The sequence below is a fragment of the Bombus pascuorum genome, chromosome 12 (genome assembly GCF_905332965.1).
Source record: "Bombus pascuorum chromosome 12, iyBomPasc1.1, whole genome shotgun sequence".
NCBI classification, from domain to species: domain Eukaryota; kingdom Metazoa; phylum Arthropoda; class Insecta; order Hymenoptera; family Apidae; genus Bombus; species Bombus pascuorum.
In genome coordinates, this window is record NC_083499.1 from 12,072,945 (window position 1) to 12,094,352 (window position 21,408).

The 21,408-nt window shown below is 37.5% G+C and overlaps 5 protein-coding genes and 1 pseudogene across 6 annotated transcripts; 2 read left to right on the forward strand and 4 right to left on the reverse strand.

Annotated features, from left to right (window-relative positions):
• Window positions 1–1,665: 1,665 nt before the first annotated feature.
• LOC132912916 (protein distal antenna) lies at window positions 1,666–5,336 on the forward strand. The gene has a single exon (XM_060970746.1). It carries the CDS (start codon window positions 1,757–1,759, stop codon window positions 3,188–3,190), a length of 1,434 nt encoding a protein of 477 aa, XP_060826729.1. The 5' UTR covers window positions 1,666–1,756; the 3' UTR covers window positions 3,191–5,336.
• On the reverse strand, window positions 4,491–7,046 carry LOC132912864 (dynein regulatory complex subunit 7-like; annotated as a pseudogene).
• A 553-nt stretch (window positions 7,047–7,599) lies between these two features.
• On the reverse strand, window positions 7,600–16,267 carry LOC132912896 (autophagy-related protein 2 homolog B). The gene is made up of 19 exons (XM_060970698.1): window positions 15,738–16,267; window positions 15,257–15,569; window positions 14,868–15,181; window positions 14,616–14,795; window positions 14,289–14,513; window positions 13,738–14,210; window positions 13,360–13,668; window positions 13,176–13,293; window positions 12,993–13,093; window positions 12,402–12,914; window positions 12,052–12,330; window positions 11,452–11,977; window positions 11,120–11,307; window positions 10,545–11,047; window positions 10,000–10,480; window positions 9,146–9,907; window positions 8,769–9,043; window positions 8,385–8,686; window positions 7,600–8,321 (listed from the first exon to the last, which is right to left on the reverse strand). The coding sequence occupies exons 1-19, from the start codon at window positions 15,909–15,911 to the stop codon at window positions 8,082–8,084; spliced, it is 6,276 nt and encodes a 2,091-aa protein (XP_060826681.1). The 5' UTR covers window positions 15,912–16,267; the 3' UTR covers window positions 7,600–8,081.
• A 632-nt stretch (window positions 16,268–16,899) lies between these two features.
• On the forward strand, window positions 16,900–18,022 carry LOC132912939 (transmembrane protein 179). Of its 2 annotated transcripts, XM_060970780.1 has the most exons (3): window positions 16,900–16,990; window positions 17,077–17,219; window positions 17,325–18,022. In XM_060970780.1, the coding sequence occupies exons 2-3, from the start codon at window positions 17,110–17,112 to the stop codon at window positions 17,878–17,880; spliced, it is 666 nt and encodes a 221-aa protein (XP_060826763.1). In that variant the 5' UTR covers window positions 16,900–16,990; window positions 17,077–17,109; the 3' UTR covers window positions 17,881–18,022. The 2 variants fall into 2 exon arrangements, with proteins under 2 accessions (XP_060826763.1, XP_060826762.1); XM_060970779.1 differs by lacking the exon at window positions 16,900–16,990 and having other exon boundaries at window positions 16,997–17,219.
• A 437-nt stretch (window positions 18,023–18,459) lies between these two features.
• On the reverse strand, window positions 18,460–19,475 carry LOC132912943 (uncharacterized). Its single transcript, XM_060970785.1, has 2 exons — window positions 19,137–19,475; window positions 18,460–19,054 (listed from the first exon to the last, which is right to left on the reverse strand). The coding sequence occupies exons 1-2, from the start codon at window positions 19,248–19,250 to the stop codon at window positions 18,599–18,601; spliced, it is 570 nt and encodes a 189-aa protein (XP_060826768.1). The 5' UTR covers window positions 19,251–19,475; the 3' UTR covers window positions 18,460–18,598.
• Window positions 19,476–19,625: 150 nt separating this feature from the next.
• Window positions 19,626–21,377, reverse strand: LOC132912949 (dimethyladenosine transferase 2, mitochondrial). The gene is made up of 3 exons (XM_060970790.1): window positions 20,405–21,377; window positions 19,969–20,267; window positions 19,626–19,878 (listed from the first exon to the last, which is right to left on the reverse strand). Exons 1-3 carry the CDS (start codon window positions 21,158–21,160, stop codon window positions 19,674–19,676), a joined length of 1,260 nt encoding a protein of 419 aa, XP_060826773.1. The 5' UTR covers window positions 21,161–21,377; the 3' UTR covers window positions 19,626–19,673.
• Window positions 21,378–21,408: the final 31 nt, after the last annotated feature.

Here is a 21,408-nt window from a genome sequence, read left to right on the forward strand (position 1 = left end):
GAATAACGCTTCTGACACGACGTTGACCGATAACCGATACTCTATGTCGAAAGAACGTGGTACGAAATGGAAAAGAAAACTCGATAACAGTGGGCAACGATACGGAAGAGATCCGTACGCCGTACCGTTGCCACGGCGTGTGGCAGCGATTCGTATCTCGCGCAGTAGTAAATAATACCGTGTGTAAACGTGGTTACGCCGGTCGGGGGAGGTCCTCCTCCGTGGAATAGCACATGCGCTCACAGAGAGTAATAAAGAACTTTTTTATGAATGAAACAACTCGGTCGGGCGGTTCCCCTCCTCGTCTACCGCCCTCCCTTCTCCTTGCTTGTGGCAGTGTTACTCTCTCTCTCTCGCGCGCTCTCTCTCGCGCTCTCTCTCTCTCTTCCTCGCTCCGTTTGCCACACTTCTCCGCTACTCAGTCCCGTACGTACACCGTCGTCGACCACCTCCTCCTGCTCCCTGTCTTTTCGTCTCTTCGTTTCTCTCGTTCCATATCTACCCTTTTCTCTCTTGTTCTCTCGATCTCAAACACACGTCCTCGTCTCGGCGCTAGCACGAGTAAAACGGTGCACGTTGCTTTGGTGTTCCGGTGTTCTTCGCTTGCGGCCACATCAGCCAATCCGCAGTCCGCGCGGGAAACGATATTATTGCTGTACCACGAGGAATGAGTGGTAGGAATGAGAAAGATGAATTCGTGCGAGACAGAGACGCGGCTAGAGACACACGCGATATCGTGTCTCTGAGAGAGTTCGTACCGGGTAGTCGTGTAGCGCCCAGTATAGTCAGTCAGATTAGTTCGATTTTCGTCGTCGCGTTTTCCAAGCGTGCGTTTCCGACACATCGTCGTCTTCTTTTCCTCGTTTCGTGTCGCGCGTTCGTTTGTCTCCTCGTTTGGTTCTCTTTTTGTCGCCTTCTATCCTTCTTTCTCTTGTCGAACGTGTGTATTGTATATATTCGTCGTCCGCGAGCTTATTCTCCGTCTTGTTCGCGCAAACGGTCTACGAATGCGTAGTGGGTCGTCTCCTCTTTGTTCTCAGTTCTGTCTTGTCCGTTCGCTGTTGTGCGTGCGTTCGCAACTCTCGAGCCAGCGACAGAGATAGATACAGCGACGACCGGCTCGCGAGAAAGAGACAGTGTCAATAAAAGAAAGACACTCGTTCGCACACACGCACAGAGACAGACTCGACGCAACGATTCGACGAAAGGACGGCCGTCAAGGACAAACGCGAAACACCCGTCATCGCTCGTCGCGCTCCAATTCCGCTCGAGCATCGTGACATTTTCGAATTTTCCGAAACTCTCGTTTCATCGCTCTTTCCACCTCTCTTTCTCATCGACATTTTCTTCGACGATCGATATTACCACGCTCGATGCATTTTCCTCGTCCACGTTGTTCGTTTCGTGAAATTAACCTCTGTTCCTAGCGAATTCGTAAAAGTAATTTCGGACAGAGTTGGCGCGATTCCTCGGTTGCATCGCGTTCTCTTGGAAGCACTCGATAAATCGCGTTAAGCATGGCACGAGGCAAAAACCTTCGGACACCGATACTAATCGATTCCCTCTCTTTGTAACTTTTACAGGTATTCGCGAGAACGACTCGTCGGACGTTGGAGATAAGTGGCGTGACACGGAACGCAACACCTCCAACGTAGATCCGCGAGTGATCTACGAAGGAATCAACGTAACGACAACAGAGGACGGAGATTTCGAAGATCGTTTCCGGGAAGGCGCGAAAGAGAGTCGCCTCACCGGAATGAGAGGTGAATCTGCTCGCCCGGGTAAACGCCCCTTGAGAGCGCTTTCGGCTTCCGAAAAGATCGACGCTATACAGAGAGTCCACGAGGGAGAGAGCAAAGCATCGGTTGCTCGCGACATCGGTGTACCGGAATCGACGTTACGCGGATGGTGCAAATCCGAGCATAAGATCAGAGGCATGGCGAGAAATTCTTCGACGCCGGATAGCGAGGCCCACTCGCCCGCCTCGTCTTCCGGCGCGAACGCGACATCCTCTAACGTGGCCAGTGGCTCGGCGAATTTGTCGAGCGAGGACGAAGGTCCTTGTACGAAGAAGTTGAAAATAGATCCACAGGCAACGGTAACGAGCGCTAGCACGTCGTTCGCGAGTGACGTTTGTACCGACACGGATGTTAAACAGGACAACAAACCGAAGATCGATTACGTAGGACTGATGACCAGCATGGCCGGCATGAGACCGGAAAATAGTTCGTTGCTTCTGCAACAATTGGGACTGTTATCAGGCACAACCGGCACGCTTGCCAAAAATTTGTTGAGTATGACGCCCGCTTTATCGCACGGCAGCACCGTCGGTCTCGTCGAGAACGGGCTTCAATACACAAAGAACACCGGAAACGCGTGCCTCGCCAACATGAATAATTTGCCTAACAACAACAAGAGGCATACTCTGTCAGCGATCGCACCGACGCAAATGGACTCGCTGGTCGCAAAATCATGTAGCACGAGAAAGAGCTTGCCACCTGCCGCGGAAGCGCCACCCACCCTGGTACCCGCCTCTCCCCGGAAAACACACGAGACCCACAGCATTCCAAGATCGAGCAGCAAACCGAGGAAAGACGGGCACATGAGCAGCGGCAGTAGCAACAACAAGAAGGTGGACGAGGCGTTGTGGCTGTGGCTGACGCAGCAGCAACAGTTACTCGGTCAACAGTCGGCGAGTTTCACTCCGAGCTTCAATCAGCACGATGGTTCGTGGTTCTGGCAGTGGTACAAACAGTGCAGTTTCCCGTTGTTAACGTCGACGCACTCGGCGCACTCGGCGCCCACTCCGGTCGCCAAGAGATCGCTCAACAAGACGAGGGCCGTGCTCGACAATGTACTTTGTAGCAACAACAGTGAGAACGTGTTACGAAACATGAACATGGAGGAGTCCGCTGCCGCTGCCGCTACCGCCACCGCCACCGTCACCGCCACCGCTACCGTCACCGCCACCGCCTCCACAGGGTACCACGAGGCGTATGGCGATGACGTGCCGCACAGCTTCGAGGAAGCGGTCCGGCACGGCGAAAAGTTCTTGAAGTGGTTGATGGACAAATGCTCCGAACCCACGGTTACAAGACTTCAGGTCTTACAGCTCAAATATATGTTGGACAGTATGAAGGCATATAAAAAGAAGCCGAGGTCTAGTACGAAAAAACAAAGTAGAAAATAGGCGAAGAGAGGAGAGACAAACTGTGATGGTAAATGTATATTCTTAAGAAAAAGTGTGTTAGCGATCGTCACGCGATTCACGAGGTGGAGAGAAAGGATAGGTAGAATCGAACAGAAACAGACACGAACAGATAGAGAAAATGATTGTACGAGAGTAACTAACTGCTGCTCGTTGTTGCTCTACGAACATTATTATACGCGACATGTCATCGTCTTTAAATTTTCAGCGTCCCGTTGATGAAACGGCGCGTTCATTCTTTTCGTTCTATTCTCTATTTCTTGTCGTTTCGTTCGCGCCGATTCCCGAGGATCAGTACACCTCGTGTTTCCGATTCGTTCGCGCGTGTGTGTATGTGTGCAAAAAAAAAAATGTATGAAAAGGTAAAACCAGTGTTTGCCTTCTATCATGTTTGATGGATTTCTTGTTGCGTCAAATTATTTAAACGAATCATACACGATCACGCGTTTTTAGAGCCCGTTCCTCATGTTCAGCGAGTTACGTTCATTTACATTTTTTCCCCTTTATTTGTTCTATATTTTTGACTTTTTCCTTATTCGATTGTTCGTTTCTCTTTTACGAGGTATCTTACATGAGAATCGGGCTAAATCAAAATGGATCGTAATGATTCTGCAACGGTTTTCTTATTAAAATCTTGTACATAAGAGAATATACCAAAATCACAAATGAACCGTTGTAATTATAACAAAAATTAAAATGTTTGTAGAGAGGTGTAATTATCGATTAAATTCATGATACGTTAGCGTAAGTGCGTGCGTGTGCGCGCGGTGGGAAAAATTTCCTTACGATCATATACAGTTGAAAAAGCGGAAAGAGATCGATCATAGATTCTTTGTCGACCGATGAACGATATTGCGTTTTCAACATTTTTTACGAAATGCCCGCTACATTATCATGACCGATGCGATAGTTTTACATGCCATAAGTCAGAAATCAAGATAGCAAATCTGCATTATCTGCAGTCGAGAACACGTTTTAGTTTTGCCGTTACATTCGAATTATTGCGTGAATATATTTAAGGGGAAAAAAGAACTAATACACAGCTGCGTACGTGCGATATTTAATTGTGGACTTCGCTTTTATCCCAAACAGTTCTACCTCTCGTTCTGTTAACGCGTTATTTACGTATGGTAAATAATAATAAGATTTAAAATAATGTGCACGCGACTCGCACGAAACTAAATGGTCCAAGCAAAGTAAGTGAAAAAATTGCATCAAAAAAAAAAAAGTAAAAAAAAAAAACGACAAAAAGGTGTTTGTTATATCGGTGAGAAAATATATATTATATATAAAAGTACACATATATATTTAAGGACCTTGGTCGCTGATCTTTACGAAATAAGGTGTTTTACGAAAATACGTTTTATTACTTACCATACTGAGTGCTTTGTCCAGAGGCTCGTACTCAACGTAGTCACTGACAAATTTTCCACACCCCTGCCACGTGTACAGTTCTGGATATGGCAGTGTACTTCGTCTGATAGTAGTAGACACGAATTTCTGCAAGAGAACCGATTTAAACTATGAAAACATTTCCTATTTCCTTATTTCGTTTTCTTACTCTACGTGTTACTTTGTTGCAGCAAGATTATTTCGCCCTCGCCCCATACACACACACACACACCAAAAAAAAACAATTTTTATTTTTTTCTCGTGTATTTATTTTTGTTCCCGTTTTTCTTATATTTCCCATGCGCGCCATGTGAAGCATTTTTAAGTTTGCTTTTTAGCTTCCCTCGTAGATACGTTTTTATGGAGTAAGAAATATCGTTCGACGAAACGATCGTTCCTTCTATCGTGGTCACGCAGCGCGCGAAACGTTAGATGCGCGTTAAAGGGAAATAATCTTGCGGTTAGCAAAGTATATTTATAAAAGTAACACACAATAGGAAACCAAAGTAACGAAAGTACTGTTGTATGACAGTACGTGTAAATAAGACTGTGACAATGCACTTATGCGCAAAGTGCATACTATGTATTGTAGTTCATTTAAAACGTATATAAATAAATGTATAGCGAAATTTATTTTTATTATTTAGATTCTAGAAGGAGTTTCGAGTGTATTAGAAAAATTCCTACTACACAGTTGTATTTCCATTGCTTACGTTAAATCAAGAACAAACGAATAGTATAAAATATCGATAATGGAGAGAAAAACTTAGTCTACATCGAGAATGACATTCCTCGTTACCTTTGAAAAGAATACTCTTGAACGACTCGAAGAAAATTTCTTAACGCTGATAATTTTATTTATAAACACGTTTTAATCTTTATACGGAAGAATCAATGCCTTTGTACAATGAGTCGAAACAAATATTCATCGAGCGAATACACGGAGAAGAAGCAAATAAAACAAGGAAATATTCGCATAATTCTTTAACTTATCCTTTTTTTTTTACCGAAAAGATGTAGCGAAAGGTATGCAGTCGTGAGTAACGAGAAATGAAACTTTCTTTACCGGAAGATACTTGAACGCGAGAATACAGGTTAAGTCTGTTTTAAAGAGTACCTCGTTGCAGGTGGATTGCGCAGACGGATCGTTCCTTTTCTTTTTGGCACTGAATATACATACATATTTTTCACGAACGTCGTTTCGTTTGTATAAAAGTTTTACTTACTGTTTAGATAAAGAGAAATAACGAAACACGTGTTGTAATGTGCAGAAAAAAGTGTATAATGTAAATATATATGATATGTTATGCATACATAAACATTCGAGAATCTTCTCAGCTAATTACGATAAATCCAGTTAAAGAATACGCGAACTAATTCCCTGTACATTACTGTTGTTCGCCATTTTGAAATATTTAAAAATCAAGTACGCGACGGTTCGAGAGATCGCGCCAACGACGTATATCGATTTGTAACTATTCCGACGGACGATCTCTGCGTTTTTTAAGAGGCGAAAATCTTCGATCACGCGAAAGACGGTATTGAATAAATAACCTAATATTAAACAAAATTATCGTAGGATGAACGAACCGATAAATCGAAACTAACTTTCGAGTCTCCATTAATACCTTTATTTTAATACTTACAAAATGTTTAATTTTAACGAAATGAAATATAAATAAAAATAAAATTATTCAAACAACTGGCATTTTCATAAATACGTATTCATCACCATGATCCAAACCTTGATCCAATTACGTAATTTCCATAGAGCATGTTATCTTTGATAATACGTATATTATTATTAAAACTGAAATTTACAACAATACGTTTTTTCCAACATGTATAATTTCTCCTAAAGTCATAAATGATCGATGCCTTAAAGTAAATTTTATATTCTAATCTGGTGTTAGGGTTTTCAACCACAAACGAGGAACGATAGAAACGAACCATTCGTAGACCGCAGTCTCATTCGAATCCTGAACTTCATCGTACGTTTAATAATTTACTTACTTGCACACCGCATTCATTTTCGCACGCTAGCAACAGCGGTTTTCGATCTGGATATTTCACGTGAAATTGTTGTCGAAAATTTTCGGCGTACCACGCAAGCAGCTTCTCTTTATCGCTGACACTACAATAACTATTCGGAAGTGTTTTCAGGTAGAGATCTTTTGTGCGGTCAACTTCGGGCCAACACAGTTTGATTAGACATAATTCTTGTTGTACTTCCTGTATGTGTTCTCGCGTTATTTTAAGAATACTTTCGTACGTTGATTCTTTCTTCGACCTATCATCTTCCTCTTCTGAATAAGTTGATACACTTTCGTAACTTTCGTGACTTTCGACTTCTTCGGTCATTTGTAATTTCACAATAAATAAATAAATGATTTAGAGCAGAGATAAGGTTAGTAACTTCACCGTTGTAACTTCAACTTGTTATTGTTATTTATTTGTATCTAAGGTAGACATGATTCGAATCGTTCCTTAAGGATTGTTTATTGCCACGGTAACTTATGAAAACAACGTGTTTTACACATATACAGTATACAGTAATTCTTAGAATGCTCGATAGGTGGCAGCATCTTCCGTGCATGTTTGAGCCACGAATCGGCTGTAAAAAATATGATGGTCGTATCGGTTGTAACCTCTTCGCTGCCTTTTATACGTTAGGTGTTACGATTAGAACACACGCGCGTCATTTATTAAATTAGTAAAATCACGGATAATGCACAGACTTTTTATCGTATGCGGTGCGTAGTTTTTCTCTGCGATACAAGGGGGCGTATATTTACAAGGATTCCTCGTTACGACATCTGTAAAAAAGGATCGTAAACGGTGGATACATGTACTTCAGTTACCAACGATATATCGACGGTAAGTAAATTTTATATTCCATTTGAATACGTATGCACATAATTATTCAGAGATTTCCTGGATATTTAGAATTTATATTTTAAAAATAAATTACATTTCGCGCAAAAAGTGGCATGCAATAATAAGCGTCATAATTTTATTAATTAAATTTTTCACATACATGTCATTGGTATAAAACATACGCGTTATTAGAACAAAAATACATACAAGCTATGAAAACGATGCTCACGATGGTATATATATTTTATTTATAAACTATAAATATAATAAATTGGATCGATCTTTTCGTAATATGTAACAAGACCAATGAAACTGAAACATATAATTAGTTATAAATGTGTTATATTATTTAAAAAATGACTTTGCGTTCTTCAAAATTTATGCGATTTAGGTCCGAAAAGATTTCGTAATGCCATATGCACCATCGAGCCAATTTTACTATTCGTCATCGAGCTCATCTTTCGTATATCTCTCATCTCGATAAAAGAACTTCAACCGCATTTCTCTCCTACAACATTAATCATTCGTTCGCGTCATGGATTCTCATGTGTTGCACGAAAGTCGATCGAGACATCGAATTATATCATCGTTCCGAGGAGCAACTTCAATTCGCGTCGTTCGAATCTTGCCGCCACTTTTGAGCTGCCTCCCGTCTGGCATCCGGTACTAATTGCGATTGCATACCACCTAGAACGTTGCTCGTCGCTTCTGTAGCTAAGATAATTGGCTTCACAACGGTCGGTGGTATTTGTCGTAACACACCTCCTACAGCACCAGAGACTCCTTTTTGTTCGTGTTCTTCGCTAGCTACACGAACTAATTGATTTGCCGTTTCTCCTAAGCCCTGAAATTAAAAAGTAAAATCAGCGATCTTATACTCCAGTATTTTATCATTCCAATAATTTACCTCTTTTACTAGCATATACGCATTAGCCATCCCTTCTCGAATATCCAATGGCTGACTATATCTTTTCCGGCGTCCCTTCTGTCCCTTGTGTTTACGCCTCACGCTTGGACCAGGGCTCACCATATCGTAAGCTGTCTCGGCTGTACTTTGTATAGCGTGTATCAACCGAGAGGTCAATTCCAACGCCGCCATTGCGGTAGACGTCGTGAAACTGTTCGCACCTCGTTGCAATCCTCTAAATATCCTACCATCTTTCTGGTATTGTTCGATAGGCAACCAGAACAAATCCCTTATTCCTTGAACTGTAACAAGCATATTATCGTGCTTAAATATATATTACATTGTTCCTGAATTTTATTTACAATACGACGAACATATACTTACACAATTGTACTAACGAGTGCATGGGACCGACACCGCCAAGTAAACTTGGAAGTTGATTCTTCTTTATATCTTGCAACCATTCGGAAAGTAAAAACGTTACTAATTTATCGAATCCCAGAAGTCCGTGCCGATGTGTTAATCTTTTCAGTCTTAATTCGGAGCAATTCAACTGCGCCAGGCCCATCAGAAGCCCCGCCAACGGCCCATGAGTGAGGTCTACACGCTTTCCATGATAATCCAATCGAACAAGGACTTCAGGGGAAAATATCACACTCCTAACACGAATCAAATAAATCAAGCTTCGATATTACATATCAAAAATTGACATTAGTCTATAACTATTATTCGAATATTATTTATAATTCTATTGATATTACCTAAAATATATTGGTTGACAATCATCGTGAACTTCGTGCGTCGGTTTCGTCTTCACATTGTTTTCTTTGATCATCAATTCATCCTCCAAGAGTATCAATAAGTTGGGATCTACGCTATCGTTTTGCGATGTATTCGTTGGCGTTGGTGCGTTAGGCGCGGAATCGTTCACACTCATAACCGGTGGGTGATGCGTCGGTGTTCCTTGCTTGGACACTGGGGCGGATTGCGAATTGTTAGGTGCGCTAGAATTTTCTTGAGCTTGCTTCGAACCGTTACCCAATTCGTTGAAAAATTCTATCAAGAACAGTAGGCTATCCTGGTCGATATTTAATCGCAACGGCAGTAGACTGAGTTTTAAACAACATTCTTGAGCACTTAATCTTGGGTCCGGTCTGACATGCACCGCTTTCATGGCGAACATGTTCGCGTGAGACTGTCTCGGTTTTGCTTCACTACTATATTGATACAAGAACTTGTTGATATGCGAGGATGCCAGTCTATCTCTGATTTCTATCTCGTTTACCAATAATATTTGTCTTGCTGCTTCTGTCGTGTTTTCCGGATAAACTTCGTGTTGAAAGCGCACTTTATTCAACTGAAGTTCCATTAAAATATCATGACGGCGGCCAGAACCTCCCATTACTTGCCAATCGGTTGTTTCTTTACATTTTCCACGCGGCGAATTTGGCGCACTTCCAAAATGTACTTCGTTCGAATTAGACTTATTGAAAGCTACGCCATCCCACCATGGTGACCTAGTTCTGTAAGCGTAAATGATATATATATATATATATATATATCATACAATGCATATGAATCGGTCACATCGATATTTAATGGCTAGGATGCATACTTATCCTGAGGCGCCGTGTTAGGACGAACCATAATGTCATTGATACTGACTTGTTTCTTGGCTGTCGGTTGCAGAGCTTCAAAATCTTTTCCTCCGTACATGTGCCAGACCAGAGTCATTTCGCAAAGGGTATACCTTAAAATTGGAGCTGGGAAATGTCTTGGCGCCTTAAGCAGATCAGTTTTACCGAGTGGAACCGCGAAGTGATTATCTATTATCCTTAAAGATTCTTGACAAAGCCAACGAACTTCTGGAACACCATGCCTAGGCATGATTCCTGTACCCGCTTCTTCTCCTAATATACAAAAATCTTCGTTGAGATCCTCGGCTTCTATATTACATTCTGTTTTGGTACATTTCTCGGAACTTTTACACATTTCAGGTACTGTCTGTGAAGCAGGACGAGACTCATCGGGGAAGAAAAACACTTCCACCTGATTTTCATTCACTAACGTATTACCGTCTGTATTCGAAGGTATTCCTGTAACATAATTCTTACGAAATAACAGATATAGGATGTTTCCCCTTCCGCCACTTGATATTACCTTTTACTGTTTCTTCCATTGCCTCTTTCATCAAACTGTTGACACGTTCAACTTGACTCTTACTAAGAGTGTTAATACACTCATCCCCTAGAAGACTTTCTTCGTCGCCAGAACTTGGTACGGTAATACTACTTTCGGCGGTTTCCATGTTCGACAAAAGATCTCCATCGTTGGCAAAATAAGTTAACAATTGAATAAGAGCACGTGCCGAATCTGAACAAGTCCGAACATGCAACATGTTATTGCTTGCCCTTAAATCCACTCTAGGTGCACCACCGCACATTTTATCGTTTAATCTCAGCGACAATTCAAACAATCCCACGTCCATTACGCACACATAATCCCGACGTAGATCCACACCTTTCCCTAATTTGTTAGATATGAACAAGGCAATGTCTTCTGCTATAAAACATAACGTCGAAGTGTTTGTATGCGCAGCAATATTGCTGGAAACACTAAAATTATCAAGAGTTACCATTGACCTTAATGGCAGATGAATTGGTCTGAAATCACGTGAATTCCCTATTACGTTATTGTGCTTAGTGAATATTGCTTAAGTCAATGAAAATAAGAACCTGTAATCGACCGTGCAATTCCAAAGATGCAAGTGTAATTCTGTTAAAATTCCTGGTGGAGAATATCCAGCAACAGGATGATCGGCTACGTCCAAACAATCTGTTAACTGTGTAAACCATGATGTGCCGGTGTTACACATTCTATGCCTTAATGTAGCATTTGCAATGCCTACCGCTACTCTGAAAGTCTATTTCAAAACGACTTATGATTATCCGATCGATTAATGAAAATGATAATTTTATTCGGAGTTTAAAAGAAAAAAGAAGAAAGAAAAAAAAGAGAGAAAAAGAGGGGGAAAAAAAAAGAAAAGAAAAAGAAAAAAGAAACGAACTTTAATGCGGTGCGTTTGATGAGCAGCTTGTATCCTAATAGCGAGCATCACCATATCATCATTATTGTTTGTTCCCATTACGTTCTCGTTTAGCCCGCTTTTATATATAGTGTTTTGACAATGTTGCGGAATGTCGCTATTAATAGGTCTCAGTGACGGTGGTTGCAAAGGAGTCGTCATTAATCCACAATGATCCAAAGACATCCCCCTTATCATGGCGCAAACGTAACCCAGATTTGAATTTCCTTTGTACGCGGTTACCGAAAATATCGTCGCATCTTCCAATCGAATTATCAATTCGCCTTGCTGCCCAGGGATGACGTTGCGCATTGAGTCACGAACAGGAGTATACATACAGAGGAGACCTTGATCTATATTCAAAATTAGTGCTAGATTGCTCTGACCATTCCTCGACATGTTGTTTTGATGTTGCCTGTAATGTTTGTCGGCTGCAGAATAAAATATACCCCCTTCCTCCGAGTCCGAATCGGAATCATACTGAATCCTGCTTTTACACGTGCTAAATCTTAAAACAGAATATCATTCATCTTTTTAATCGAATATATAAAAATTACATTATCTGCTTTTAATGTTGGTTACCTAGGATAAACAGATTCTTGCAACAAGGTGGATGCCAGATCGAGACCTATGTGATTTTCCATGTGCGTACCATACTTCGGTCTTGGCGCCGATGGTTTCCATAAAAAAAGATCGGTATTGAATCTATTGTATAGCAATTCATAGAGATGTTTCGATGGTATTTGGACGGAAACACACGGAAAGTTAATTTCTAATTGTATTCTGGAACTACGGATGCCTTCGTCCATAAACTCTAACATCTCTTCTCGACTTCCTGGTATGATTAATTCTTCGCCCTCTCTGTCGAATTCATAGAGTCAGATGTAAGTCGCGTCATGCTTTCATAGATTAAAAGATACTATCATGCAAACCTTTGTTCCGAATCATTCTTGTCGCCTTGTGTAGGGGGTTTCGAATGAGGGGTATCAGATTCATGAATAATACGCTTCGAACTGAACGGGGATGGCTGATGTTTAGGCGTATTTTCTAGAGTTTCATCGAAACTAGAATCTGGATCCCCTTCAGAGCTATCTTCCAGCTGATCGCTTAAACGTTGCGGATAGATCGTAATAACTATTCTAGCCCAATCAAATCCTTCGTTAACTTGTTGACACGATGCATTATTTTTTTCATGAGTTGTAACTTTGCCTATATTTAATGGAACGTCTGTCTCCGTTTCTGCATACGAAAGCAGTAACTTTCGGAATTGAATTTCGAAATGTTTTTTCACAGAATGCGGGCGATTCTGCGAGAAAATTGAATGCGGGCGAGAATGAATTTGTGCATCTGTCATTTTCAAAATCATGTAATCCGTTCTCACTGATCTCTTCCACCATGGTGCCCGATTCATATCGTGCAAAGGTCTCAAATCTGGTATTGGAAACCTATTTTTAAATTATTGTACATGAAATGTTTTATAATTTCAATGGATCTTTGTTTCTATGTACGTGTATGTAAATTACCTTAATTTTATTGTACATTGCGACGAAGATACGTTTATCATAGCAGCAAAGTCTGACAAAGTGGGACTTTCTATGGCTTGATAAAACAAACTTTGTTGATTCTAAAAATTATATAGCAAGAAAATAATGGAAACTGCACAGTTTAGTAGATTAATATAGTAATAATACAAACTGGTAACTTACTGTATTCTTATTACTAGATACGGTATTACAAACGCAGATAGGTTGCGGATTAAGTAGGGCACATATCCTATCTACAATAGTTATATCCACTTCAGTTTTGCACGGTTCCAATACGATACTAAAAGTAGAAAAATGTGATGAAATCAAGTCAAACTAAACATGTTTCAAACATATATATACTTACTCAATCGTTGTATGTGGATCTGCACATTTCAATAATTGAGAATATCCTGTATTTTCAATGTGCTCTACATATTTAAATTTCATTTTAAAGTCTGTTTTATTAGCGAAGCCAAAATTCGTTGAATCCTCCTTTGGAAATGTAAGCAGTTCAACAAATTCGGTTGGTGGAGTCACGTTTGCTCCAGAATTATTTGAATCAATTAAACATTCTACAATTTCTAAGCTAGCTAAAGTTAGTGTCCCAGATACTACGGAGAACCACGAAACATTTTTTTCTCTCCCTTCAATTACTAACGGCGCAGCGAGTAATCTATAATAAGCAATAAAGGACTTGATTCGAGGTTTCATATTTCATTTGTCATATACTAATTTTAAATACCTAATATGACTTAAATGGCAAGCATCTAACAGTACTTTTGATGCCTTATCAAAGTCTTTGTTTCCATATCCTCCAGCTCTGAACATTCCTAATTGTTTGAAAAATTCGTCCGCCGAATTTTTCATCTGACGTATACTGGAACACGTTAAACCACCTCCTTCTACGCACGTGGTTAGTATGTCTTCGTGTAGTAGGATTACAGCTATGGAAGATACCCTTACGTGAAAATGAGATGTTTCAGCAGATGGACCATTATCCACACTATGCCTGTGTTTCTGTTGCTTTGGTAAATTTGTTGCTGAATTTTTTAAACTAATACTACTAGATAATATACTCCCGTCCATGCTAATATTATTGCTTGTGATCGAATCATTCATCGATGTTGAGCCAGGTAACCGCATCGGTAAAAACTCGTCTTTATTATCTGACTCATCTAAAGATGCTGTCGACCATCCTTGTGCATGCCTTAAATCCTGTTAGAAAATTTTTTTGAGCATAATATATTCTTTCCAATTTTTTGAAATTGCACTATTACAACTTTTATAGTATACCATTGAACGTAATCCTTGAGTTGGATGTATTTGATGAATAAGTTCTCGTTCCACCCGATTAAAGTCACTACCAGCCATAGGCTTTTCCGTACACGCTCTTGGCGCAACATTACTAACATCTTCTAAATCTGGAGAAGCCAGTCCATGCCCTAATTCCAATAACACATGCACTTGTCGTGGACTTAAAAATGAAGTAAAGGACCCCAATGTCACTTCTAATTCTACCTGAAGTAATTAGTTCTCTTTTATTTCATACCAAACACGTTATAATTTGAAGCCATTATTCTTTTTTATATTAAATAAACCAAATTAATAATTAAGTTTTACCTTTGGTCCTGAAACACCCTCTCCTTGCTTTAATTTTAATCTTATTTCCTGTCTGCCTGCTAACTTAGCGAACATTATAGGATTTGATTCGCTTAAATTATTAATAATATTTGCTTCCGGAGGAGTTTGCATATTTTGAGTAGGAGATATTTGTGCAGAAGAAAAATGACCATCTGAATTCTGTAAAGGAAAACTTCCTTAAAAAATTTTCAGTCACAGACTTTTCTTGCTAGATCTAGTAAAAGATGTTACTTTAGAATCCGGTGTAGAACCTCTGCTTGTTGTTATAATGCTTCTAGAGAAAGTTCTTGCTCGAGATGGAAATTCATCTGTGTGGAACGTCACACCTTCTAAATAAAATCTTTTTGTTGTGAATGCTGACACAACATATCCTTTTGTTGACTGACTAGGATCTAATGAAGTACTGCTTGGATCTAAGCCTGCTTCGTCCGAATATTCAAGATTTTTTATACACATTTCTATTGCAACCCCCGTTGAAGAATCTAGTGGCACATGTTCCAAACGTATTACAGTATCTATAAATCTTACTTTCACCCTACATAAAACTGAAATACATAAATATTATATATATTCTAACAATATCTCATCACCACTTTCCTGAAACATTTGCAAATCCTTACTTGAATCTATTGTTTGTGCAAACAATTCAACTCCTTCTAATGGCTGTGAATTTCCAGCATTTTTTGCATCTTCCTGTAAGCACTCTTGCGCAAGTTGCATGCTGGATGTCATAGAGCTCCACATAGACTCAAACATCGAAGTTCCAGTTTTTGCTCTCTGTCTAGGCTGAACGGTTAATCTTAAACTGGTAACTTCTACATAACTAGCTTCACTAAGCAAAGCTGACCATGGTATGCTAACAGACATTTCTGATACAAAACCATCGACAAATTCTAATGGAAGTTGTTGTTGCTCTCCCATTTCGTTAAGGGCCTGTTGAAAAAAAAAAATTCACATGCATATTTATAAATCTTTTTATTCACTTTTAAATGTCATTACGGGCAAACAAATAACTTCACGCATGGGCCTAAAGTAATTGCCATATCTTTATTTTTAGCTGAGGGCTAACAAAGAAACATAAAACAAAGAAAATGACAGTACCTGTACATCAAGGCTGACATTGGTTACACGACCAGTTCCATTGTACAGATCTACAGTGAGCTGATCCAATGTCAATTTTTCCTCCAAAAATTGACCCAGATATCGTTGTAAGAGATACCTGCAGGCTCGTTTCTTGATCCCCTGAGACCAAGGAATGCATCCCAACCAAGACATATTTTCTACCCACGTTTTACTATCTAATCTATGAAAGACATGGAATTTTCGAAAGTAACTCTCGTCATGCGTCTCGTTATTAGGCCTGTTATTCGGGCACGGTGTAGGAACAGCAATTTATCCACGTGAATTCCATCTTTCCAACACGTGTCCACTTTGGTGCAATGATCCTTAACATAATACGGTGATTCGGATATAACGGGGTTCTAGCTGCGTAATATTTTCCTTCGGATGCAACTACACACGCATACACACACGCACGCCCGCATACATAGAATTCTGACTATCGGACAAACACTATGAAATGAAACACTGGTGTCTCATTGACTGAAATCAGCTGACTATGGAGAGAGATGGACCGATACCTCTGTTTTCCAATGTTCCTTCCCCTTTCCCGTATCGATGGATTTTTCGTTTTATATTTTTCTTCCTAGATCTTATGTAAAAACTTTATCATGTTCAACTATTTTCATAGTTTTTTGCATTGATGAACGCGGGCATCTTCAGTTCTATTTTCCTACAACGAATGAAATAATACAAAAAGTTGAGGAATGTAATTAAATAATTGTATCCTATGCTTTTCTGGATGTTACTTTTTGAAAGATATTTAAGGGAAAATTCTTTTGTTCTTCGTTAATTCTAAAACGTATAAGATATAGGTGAAAATTATTTTTATTATAATATTACTATATAGGCGTTTGAATGCATATGCACGAAAGAATATGATTTTTTGGAAGAAAAGATCGTACGACAAACAACTAGATGTATTCTTTTTATTGTGTTTCTTTTTTAAATGCACATGCAAATTGCTCTTTAAACCGAATCGAAGTACGAAGCATTTATATCTTTATTCTTGTCTTCAACAATTTAAATTATTTGTTATGTATTATTCGTGTTTCATGAACAATTGTTTTTCGATAAACAATTCGCTCTTCTTAAATATCGTTTAAAAGTTAATCGTTTAATCATGGTTTTTTAAAAGTCAATGTAATCGATGTAAGATATTTTTAAAATGTTTACTAGCCTGAATGTGTCTACGTTCATAGTAATTTCTGTATATAATTTACTAATAAGTTCACGTATGTGGAAATCGGTTGATCTGTCATTCGGATTGTTTGATAATTTGCTAAAAATTAATTAAGGATTATATTCTTTGTTCCCACAGATAACAAAGAAATTTTCATTTGTCATTTGAAAGATGGCACTAACCAATATCCTACTTCTTAGTCAGATATCTGGATATGTCGTAGCTCTTGTTTTATCACTTTGTATCATCATACCAATGAGTTTGCATGAAGACGAATTTAGGTAGTTGTCATTCTAAATAAAACCGAGCCTCGATATAACAAATATTATTAGAATGTATATACATGGAAATAGATATGTTATGCACTGATCAACATTTGTTTACAGAGGACATTGTCTGTTGTTCTCAACAGGAACTTGGCAAGAATCAGACGGTCAGTTTGTAGTAAATTGGGCCTCACAAGCTTACTGTAATTACACGATATTTGTTGGTTTGATGTTGTTGTTAACATCTGCGGTTCAAATTTATCGGCTTTCATTGCTTATGTACCGTGGAGAAGATAGTTCCTTCCTATCTGCATTCATAGATGTTGTCAGTTCAATATTCCTTACAACAATCGCTTTAATCGCTGCAATTATTATTACGCTTGGATTTATGACTTGGTGTCAATGTATGACCAAAAGATTTCCATCTTGCGAATTGGCAGCTGGGAATGACATTGACAAAGCTGATGGTATAGACACAACTGGTTTTCACATTGAATTAGCTGCAGTCCAATTTGGTACATGGACCAGTTTGTCTATTTGGGTTGGCCTGTCGGTATTCGCAGTATTAAAATTGTTACGATATCATCAATTAGAAAATATGAAGGTTTCAATGTACAGAGAAAGACAAAGATTAATAGAAGCTGCCAGAAGTAACGAAATACAAGAATCAACTTAAAAATTTTGATCGCCTAAAACTCTTAAAATGGTAGTATTTTTTTATTCTATTATTCTTACTCTTCAGAGAAATATTTATACCCTATGAAGTCAGTTTGCCAAACGCACACTTTGTTGTAATCAATATAATCATAAACATTTAATGTGATCCAAGGTGAATTATTTAATCTATTAAGGAGTTGTAAAACTGTATCTACAGAAGTAAGAAGTTATAATGTTGAAATGAATATGGCTTATATTTAAAAGATATAATTTACTAGCTATACCTTTGTGTTTATACATATCAAGACTGTATAAAATTGCGATCTATGCTCTAAATTAGGACTTAGGTTTAATTTAACTGGTAGTATCTTAGTTTTTTTTATTGTGTATTATATTTCTGCCCAATTGTATATACAGTATGTAATAATGATATAAATTACATTAAAATATAGTATTGAGAAATATATTACATAGAGAACATGTACAATTGGTGATATTTGTAAGTATAGATATACACAATTATATTCCATGAACGTATGTATGTAAATTAAGAGTTCCATGTTATAAATAAGCATACATAAATGTAGTAAGAACTATATTTTGTAAATATAAATGTTATATATATTCTCATAATATATCAGAATTATAATAATATATTGATATTTATTATGTGAAAGAGGCCAAACAAATAAATACCAGGTTATTAAGAAAACAGAAATTTCTTAAATAGAAACATATTAGGTTAAAATTACTCTACATATTCCAAGAGCATTCCTACGGCTTCCCACGGGACACTTTCTTAAAGGCGGATCAATAATTACGAACGGTGCAATGTCTATTGACATACATTCTAAGTCAAATGTAGTTTCATTCACTCCTATTACTCCATCAGGGGCACAAGGGCCACCTCTAGTTCTTAGAGGATAACATGTATTATTATATTGTACTAAGCCATCTTCCAGGCAAGGATTTTTTACACATTTCGGTATAACTTCATCCTTAGGAAGTACAACATAATTCCGTGGTGCACAAGGTCCTTGTCTATATGCTTCATAACAGCTATCATTCAATGGAAAATACAGAAATCTAGGTCTACAATCGCATACCCATGTACTTTTACTCCCAGCTCCAGGATAAAGAAGCATGTCTTTGGGGCATATATTTGGTGCAGCCACTGGAATACGTTCTGTTATCTAAAACAAAATGAAAAACATTGATTTTCGTTATATTATATTATTAGTAGTCTCCTTCCTTATGCCCCTTAATTATAATTACCGCTACATTGCCGCTCACGTGAGATATCTCTTCATTATTTGGAAATACAATATCCTGACAGGATATTATATAATTGCATATTATTAATGTGATACCAAAAACTATCCACTTCATTTTTTATGTATAATATAATAAGATCTCCATATAAAATTGGAAGAAGTATTTGGCCTTCTTAAATTATTTAAATTTTTTGATTAATGCTAACATAGACATAATCAAGTAAACTTCAATTATAAAAAAAAGTAAGTAAAGATGCTGACACTTTGTAGTGTAGACCTGAAATAACCCTGGAGTGACTGGGGATTTCAAGGGCAAGTATAGTTAAATACAATAAGAAAGTCAAAATCAATGACCAATCAACATTAAGCATTTACTGGTAATTCAAGTTTCACTCCCACTACTTTTCTGTGTACAGTTCTATATTCTTTTTCTAATACAGATAAAATGTATGAACTTTGAATATAAAAATTATTAACTGAAAACATCATATTTACTGTATTTTATGTTTATTAAGTGCTTCATCACATTCATAACTGATTAATTACATTTTCCTTCCATAAATGGATCATATATTCTTCTAACATCATCTCCACTTACTGAAAAGGAACTGTCATTAAATCCTGGATAAGCTCTAAGCTCCATATAAATATCAATGATTTGATTAATACTTAATTCATCGAACTGAGTAAATATATTATAATCTTTTTCTATTAATTTTAGACCAAAACCTGGCATTATTTTCCTAAAACATTTATATTAATAAAAATATTTACATATTAATATATTTTAAAAACATTCTGAGTAAATGTTACTTTTGTACAGTTATACTCACTCCAGTGTTGGTATTATCTTCATTGATGGCTTATATAAATAATGTCGAACAAAATGCCACAAATACACCAGTTGTTCCCTTCCACCAAATAATGATAAAATATTAGATTTTGGTTCCAATTTAACAACATAAAATAGTTCATCATCATCCTCAAATGTAAGCTTTGTAGTCCTTGATTTTTTGATTTTTCGCATTGGTAGAAATCCTTGCCTATCTAATGTTCCAAACATTGTAGAATTAAATACTATGTTAAACAGAGTATGTAAAGATACATTTCTTTTATTGCGGCATGTCAATTTCTAAAAAGACAACAAATCAACAATTATAGCAATATAAAAGTTTCTTAAGCTTCATTTAAGTAAAAGTGTTACAAACTGTTTTGACATATATATATATATATATATAAAAAAAAAAAGTCTAAAGTAGCAGTACTGACATTCCAAATAGATGGTGATAATGCAAGATAAAAAATTGCCCTTCCATGCATCATGAAGCCTGTTTGAAATATTATACTTAATATTAAATGTCTTATAAATGCACATTTAGTTACTGTTCCAATTACTTGTATACTACTTTTCTCTTCCCATTTTCTTTTTGGTATATCACTAAACATATCACGTAAGTATGTATTAGATACAGTAAGTGACCCATATAACTTTGACCATTTGGTTATCCCAAGAAGATTTGCTTTTGTTATGTTAACTCGATTAGGAAAGACTATTTTTAAACTTTGTAGTTCTTCATAAAAGTGATCATGATATTCATACAAATGTATAAATGGTACACCAACATCTAACAACCTTCTTGTTAATAAACCATAGCTAGGATTTAATTCAATCACGTAACTCATATTTTCTAATAAATCATCTTTAATCAATGTAATAAACTCATTGCTTACATCATCATCTATTAAATATGGATTGCTTTTATTTAATGACGAATGATTTCTTATAGGTTTGTCCCTAAATGTTGGATCGGTATTAATTAAATATTCGTCACGTGAAAGAGGAATTTTATCCATCTCATCATTCTCTGTATCTGAATAGTTTGAGTTGTCTTGGTACTGTGGTGATTGCATAGAACTTAAATATGAAATACGTTTTCTTGTCAAAGAATGAATGACATTATTATGCAATTTCCTAACTTGTACTATACATGAAATCGATAATGTTATAAATTTATGATATAACATTGTTCTTATTCCTTTGGACAGTAATAACTATTATATTGCGTAGAAACGTATTTGAGGTTAGGCCCATACATTATAGTTTGATATAGAAATCGAATAGAAAATATAAAATAAATCTCACTTTATCACAATTTCTGATTGTTATTTTGAAAATCTAGTTATAAAATGTCATTGTTCTCTTTCTCTTGCTATAATTGAACATTTGTTAATGTTTTGGGACCTGTATATAAACATAAAGAGTAGATTGAACG

Bases quoted from the DNA above. Each gene is read 5' to 3' on its own strand.
- LOC132912916 (XM_060970746.1), top strand. From the start codon at position 1,757: ATGAGAGGTGAATCTGCTCGCCCGGGTAAACGCCCCTTGAGAGCGCTT.
- LOC132912896 (XM_060970698.1), bottom strand. From the start codon at position 15,911: ATGTCTTGGTTGGGATGCATTCCTTGGTCTCAGGGGATCAAGAAACGA. The intron at 15,570-15,737 runs GTACTGTCATTT...TTTTTTCAACAG, and splicing joins ATGTCAGCCTTGATGTACAG to GCCCTTAACGAAATGGGAGA. The intron at 13,294-13,359 runs GTAAGTATATAT...TTCTACTTTTAG, and splicing joins GATCCACATACAACGATTGA to TATCGTATTGGAACCGTGCA.
- LOC132912939 (XM_060970780.1), top strand. From the start codon at position 17,110: ATGGCACTAACCAATATCCTACTTCTTAGTCAGATATCTGGATATGTC. The intron at 17,220-17,324 runs GTAGTTGTCATT...ATTTGTTTACAG, and splicing joins TTGCATGAAGACGAATTTAG to AGGACATTGTCTGTTGTTCT.
- LOC132912943 (XM_060970785.1), bottom strand. From the start codon at position 19,250: ATGAAGTGGATAGTTTTTGGTATCACATTAATAATATGCAATTATATA. The intron at 19,055-19,136 runs GTAATTATAATT...ATTTTGTTTTAG, and splicing joins ACGTGAGCGGCAATGTAGCG to ATAACAGAACGTATTCCAGT.
- LOC132912949 (XM_060970790.1), bottom strand. From the start codon at position 21,160: ATGTTATATCATAAATTTATAACATTATCGATTTCATGTATAGTACAA. The intron at 20,268-20,404 runs GTCAGTACTGCT...TTGTCTTTTTAG, and splicing joins TATCACCATCTATTTGGAAT to AAATTGACATGCCGCAATAA. The intron at 19,879-19,968 runs GTGAGTATAACT...TAAATGTTTTAG, and splicing joins AAGATAATACCAACACTGGA to GAAAATAATGCCAGGTTTTG.